Source organism: Austrofundulus limnaeus, unplaced genomic scaffold (genome assembly GCF_001266775.1).
Source record: "Austrofundulus limnaeus strain Quisiro unplaced genomic scaffold, Austrofundulus_limnaeus-1.0 Scaffold343, whole genome shotgun sequence".
Lineage (NCBI taxonomy): Eukaryota > Metazoa > Chordata > Actinopteri > Cyprinodontiformes > Rivulidae > Austrofundulus > Austrofundulus limnaeus.
Window position 1 is genome coordinate 280,183 of NW_013952745.1, and position 6,014 is coordinate 286,196.

The 6,014-nt window shown below is 42.4% G+C and overlaps 1 protein-coding gene across 1 annotated transcript; it reads left to right on the plus strand.

The window, feature by feature from the left end:
* The first annotated feature begins 1,169 nt into the window (after positions 1-1,169).
* ppiaa (peptidylprolyl isomerase Aa (cyclophilin A)) lies at positions 1,170-5,269 on the plus strand. Its single transcript, XM_014022822.1, has 4 exons — positions 1,170-1,311; positions 3,236-3,355; positions 3,433-3,605; positions 4,858-5,269. The coding sequence occupies exons 1-4, from the start codon at positions 1,243-1,245 to the stop codon at positions 4,988-4,990; spliced, it is 495 nt and encodes a 164-aa protein (XP_013878276.1). The 5' UTR covers positions 1,170-1,242; the 3' UTR covers positions 4,991-5,269.
* Positions 5,270-6,014: the final 745 nt, after the last annotated feature.

A 6,014-nucleotide genomic window follows, 5' to 3' on the forward strand; every position in this document is an offset into this window, starting at 1 on the left:
ACTTATCTTTCTTGATTCTATCTCACCCTGTCCTGTTTTGAGCTGCTGTAATGTGAAAACTTCCCCACTGTGGGATCAATAAAGTTTTATCTTATCTTATTTTTATCTTATCTTAAATTATCTCCAGTATCAAATCCTTTCAGTATAAAAGTATCAAAACCTTTAAGACGAGACAACAAAGCAGCAGGAGGAGGTTTGGTTCTTGGTTTTCTTTGCTGCAGGTTTACTGAGAAGCTCAGAGCAGGTCAAAGGTCACAGGTTGACTTTATTCACATTTAAAGTCAGAATAGGTTCATGAACAGACTTCAGGACTGGTTTAGATCTTTATTTGATATATTTTCCTCACACCTGCTGTTCATGACTGTTGAATGAAATTAAACAATAATTATATAACTTTATTGTGAAAACATTAAAGATGAGTTGTTGACATAGTTTATTAGTGATCTGTCACAGTGGACGGCTCAGTCTAGTGTTTTTAAAACAAGTGTTTATGAAGACAGACTTTCACTGCAGAGGTTCTCAAACTGGGGTCCCAGGACCCCCACGGGTCTGTGAGCTATATTAGGGGGTCCCCAAAAAATTGTAATAAACTGTTAATTTTGTTTTTCATTTGACAAAAAAACTTCATCAATGTATAAGATGAACAACGCACTAGTAAAATAAACTTACTCAACCAGATAAACTATAATTATTCTAGTGGTATAAAATAAACTTTTAATGACAATAAGCTCCGCCCCCCTGCCGAAGCCTCGTGTCTCACCTTTGCAAAAATAAAAAAGCTTTCCTGATCCGACCGCGCCCAGTCTGACCGCGGGACTGCGCACACCTCATTTGCCCTGTCAGCGGGAGCGCGCTCCCACTGCGGGGCTTTTTCACGTTCACGTGTCTGATCTTTGGCGCGTGTTGCTCAGGTTCGCTTCAACACTGGGACACCTCAGTGGGGCGGTGCTTAGACCCAGCAGCTTTAAACGTCCACGCGCGTTCTGTCCGGTGTGCACCGCGGGGTGAAAGCAGCGCTGTGTGAAATGTGCAGAGCCAGTAAAACACAGGCTGATCGCTGATAGGCTGATTCAAGCGTCAGTCAATCACTTCCGCGTCACTGATTGGTGGACTCCGTTAAGACTCCGCCTACAAGCGTCTTATATAAATTTAATCGTCAAGCCGCCATCTTTTTCGGTTCCCTGCGGCCCGCCGTGTCTCTTTCTCCGGAACAGTCCAGCCGCCCCGCGTCAAGCAGCCACGATGGTTCTACCCAGGGTCTTCTTCGACATCACCGCTAACGATGCTCCGTTGGGCCGGATCGTCATGGAGGTAACGGGAGCCGGCAGCTAGCGGGTAGCTAATGTGGCTAACAGCGCGCGGCCTTCTCCGCTTAGAGCTCGAGCTTCAGCGGTGAATCATCCGCAGAGGCCTGGCTGCACCTGCGGGAACACGCCGCAGTCACGCGGAGCCTCGTGGCTCTTTTGTCTGCAGCGCCACGCGCCTTCACGGGACTTCCTGTGTGGTTCTGACACATAACGCTCCATCCCCGGGTGGGTCTGTGGGTTTGAACTCGTGACCAACCCGCTGGTTCTTTAGCTCTGTGGCTAAAGCTAACTGGGTCTGTTGAGGCAGGCCCGGGACCAGTTCTGGAAAGTTCCACTCATCCGGTGCGGTCTATGCGGGGGGGCGGGGCTCCGTCTGCACCAAGCAGGAGGCGGCCGCAGGGTGGTACCCGACACGTTTTGGTTCCACCCGAGTTTTAATGGTTCCTGTCCACTTTGGCTAAAGCTAACTGCGGTTAGCACACCGAGTCCCGCCATTTTGTTTCCCTGTTTGGGCGTTCCCCGGTCCGGGTGGGCCCGGCCCGGACCTGCAGGTTAACACGTCCAGTCCAGAACCCCCCTGTGTTCGGGTTTAAACCCAGACAGGGTTTAGGGTTACCGGTAACTTCCGGTGTTTGTATCCGGGCACGTCGCGGCGGTTCGCCGGTCTGCAGCGGTGCGGGGGTGGTGGGGGGTCTCTGCGGTTCTTCTGTCCCAAAAACAGCTGACAGCTTTATTATTGCTTTTATTTGTTTTTATTATGTTTTATTTGTTGTTTTTATTAAATAATCCTCTTTAAGGTGCAATTTAAATTGATACCTGCAGTTTAACTCTCATTTTTTTAACCATTAAAATATGAATAATATAATTTTGGGGTAAATTGCAGTTATTGCAGCAGCAACTGTTCAAGTAAGAGTTAGAGATAAAATAAAATATTAAGGCACACAGGGAAATAAAAATGCTTTAAATCAGGGGGTGTCCAAAGTTTGGCCCCTGAAGAATTAACACTAATTTGTTTACAATGTGTCTGACAGGTGTAGACAGACTTTCAGTGTTTAATTATGGCTAAATTATCACAAAGTAAAATCTTCCAATAAATAAAATTGGCAACAACACCAATAATCAGTCTTTAAATAACCAGGCTCGTAGTTTTTTACACATCCTGTGACTTCTGCTGAAAACCTGATTTGTTGCCTCCGATTCACTTTTAATTAACTTATTAAATTTGTCTGAATACAGCAGGTATTTTTCAACAAAACAGTGACTAAATCCTGATTTTATTTATCAAAGTTAACTAAATTTGGTTCTTTATTCCCCAATTATAAACTAGAAAAATGCAAACTTTGTTTCAATAATTGAAACCTGCAAAACACTTTAAAACTTTTGGATCTAAATAAATTTACACACATTTCCAGCAATAAATCTGACTGCTTTATATTTAATTTAAGTATTCAATGTTTAGTTTATTGTTGAGCAGGTAAAGGAGAAATGTTTTTGGTCCATGTGACTAAATGTTTAAACACACCTGATTTAAATAAACTGAAGGGAGAATTTGCTGTTTAATGGATCTGAAATCAAAAGTTGTGTAAAGTCACTAAGTTAATTTAAGATAAAAGAACAAACTTTAGTTAGATTTGATAAAGTTTGTGCACCAGGTGAGGCTTGTTTCAGTGCAGGTAATAAACCACCTGCTGCTGATGGGCTGAAACTTTCTCTTATTTAAAAATAAACTTTAACTTGATTTGATGAAGTAAAGCTTATGTTTTATTACAGCCACTGTCTTAATAAAATAAATTAAAACCAAAGTTAAGAGGTGAACTGATGGGTTTAATTTGCTGTGACATGTGCAGACCGGTTCTGGTCAGGTTCTGCTCCAGGCGTCTGCAGTTTCACAGTTTTTAAATTAATTTTTCTTTGTTCCCGTCCTTCAGCTCCGCTCCGACGTGGTGCCGAAGACGGCGGAGAACTTCCGCGCTCTGTGCACCTCAGAGAAGGGCTTTGGCTACAAGGGCAGCTGCTTCCACCGCATCATCCCAGACTTCATGTGCCAGGTGAGGCCTCGCCGGTCCGCTGCTGTCAGGGTCCGGCTCCTTCAGGGGGTTTTAAAATGAAACTGTTGGACCTGCAGGGAGGAGACTTCACCAACCACAACGGAACCGGCGGGAAGTCCATCTACGGCAACAAGTTCGCCGACGAGAACTTCCAGCTGACGCACACCGGCCCCGGCATCCTGTCCATGGCCAACGCCGGGCCCAACACCAACGGGTCGCAGTTCTTCATCTGCACAGTGAAGACCACATGGTAGGCCCTGACCCGGTCCAGAGCCCAGGACTTTCACTTTAATGGTTCTGAAATCAGGAGTTGATCCAGAGTTTCAGGTTTAGAAGAGGTCAGTGTTGGAGTTAACGTTACTAAACAGGATTTACGTGTTAAAACTCGAGTCCAGTTTAACTGAACAGGATTGTTTTTATTTACAGTAACAGAATCGGTCTGGTTGATTTCTGCTCCTGATCTGACTGAAAACTGATGTTCAGATTTAAATCCAGGGTTTAAATCCAGGGTTCCTGCAGATCCTTAGTCTTATAAGGCCTTAATTAACCTTAAAATGTCTTAAATCAGTCTTTCACAGGTCATAATGTTAAAACATTGTAAGTAGAGCGACTAATTCATCTCAAATATTATAATTGGTAACATTTTTTTTTTTAATTTGCCAAATGTCTCTTGAAAATGTCAGTTTTTGGTTTAATTGTCTTAAATTTATTTGAAGTGGCAGTAAAGAGGGATTAAAGTCTTAAACTTTCTTAAGCTGTGAACACTGAACTGTGGCGTGGAGATGACTGCAGCTGAGTGTTCACTCACATTAACTGTTTCCATCAAGGCTTTTTCATGCACATTTAGAAGTGTCGCATTAAAAATGCGGAAAAAAAAGTCGGATGGAAAAAGCAAAATAAAAAAAACTCAATTCGCTAAAGTTTTTACGCTCGCTTGAGGTGGTTTTTGGATGATTCACAAATTAGTTAATGTGCAAAACTGGAGATGGAAACACGTTTGCTGAATAAATTCTGACGTAGCGCATATTTACCTCACGTGACGTTCAGCTGTTTACGCTTTCCTGCCTCGTCGGTGCTGCGTAGTTTAACATTGTGTTTATTTCCCTACGTCTCCTGGCAGCGTTAAACAGCCTGTAGCTGAATACATAGAATAATTACAACTTGCCCAATAGCAAGACATTCACGAAAAAAAATCGCTCCATTTTCCCGAGATGATTAGCCTCTGCTAGTTAGCAAGTTTCACTTCCTGTTTACTACCGCAAAGCTTGTCGTCAACGTCTGACGTAATCACGCGTTGCGTAGCCTCGTCTGATGTAATCACGCGTTGCGTAGCCTCGTTTATTCACAAACAGTCGAGAGGGAAACTAGATGGAAAAAGTCTAGATTCAAGTTTTTTGCAAATTTTGAAAAGTTTGATAAAAATTCACTCCAGCTGGATGAAACAGGATCAGTGAGTCTCTAACACTCTGATGGGTTTTCTCCTCCCTGCCCTCTGCCTGCAGGCTCGACGGGAAGCACGTGGTGTTCGGCAGCGTGGTGGAGGGGTTGGACGTGGTGAGTAAGATGGAGAAGTACGGCACTGCGTCAGGAAAACCCAAGGCTAAGCTCGTCATCGCCAACTGTGGGCAGCTCTAAACTCCTGCGGGACCACCCCCTCCCCAATTTCACCCAGACCTCGTCCCCCTCAGATCTCCCCGTAGACGTGCCCCCTTAGGCTCCGCCCCCTCCATGAATCAACATTCCTCTAAATGGAGACTCGGCCGATCCATCCCCTCTTTTTGTATTCTGTTAAAAACATGTTGCTGCATTTGTGACTGCCTTTAAGTTTCTTTTGCATTAACGTTTTCCACAAAGTCCCGACGGTTTTTGTTAAATCTTGAAAGTGGGTCAAATAAACGATGCCTTGATAATGATGCCAGTGTTTGTTTTTACTGGATTTGTCAAAGTTCTTTAATAACCTGAAGGTTCTGGATAAGAATTATTTCAAATATAAAATGATTAATTTTGTAGAATGAACTTGTAAATTTAAAGTCTAAAAACTCTAAATTCAACAAGAAGCTGATGTTTGAGCTGCTGCCACCTGCTGGACACATCCTTCAACTGCAGGAAACTCAGTGCAAAACCTGCTAAACATTAACAAACTTAATGCTAGCAAAACAAGCTGAAACTTACAGTGAAGCATTAGCTGCAAGCTAAAATTAGCAAAACAGACAAGTGTTAAAATTGGCAAGCAAATGGTTACAACAAGCTAAAATTATCAATAGCTTAATGTAGCCTAAACAAGCTAAAATTGACGAAACCAAAGCAAGTTTTAAACACGAAAAAAAGCCGAAACTTCTTCAGCTACTGCTTGACACTGCCACAACAGTAGCTAAAGGTGGTAAAGCTAGGTATGAGCTAAACTTGCTCCATAAAACTGTTTGCAAACAGAAGCTAAAATGTAATATTAGCAAAATATCTTAAACAGCTGAATATAATTTAAAACAAAACTAGCATTAGAATAATAATTAAAACAATGTGAAAGCTAAATTCTGATTTTAAAACTTTACAACGCAGCCGAATGTTTTATGCATTAAATGAAATCTAAAGTTTGTGGTTAGATTTAAAGCTTTATATTTTTACAGTAAGTTTAATTTTTTTAATCCTTGGTGTCATAAAT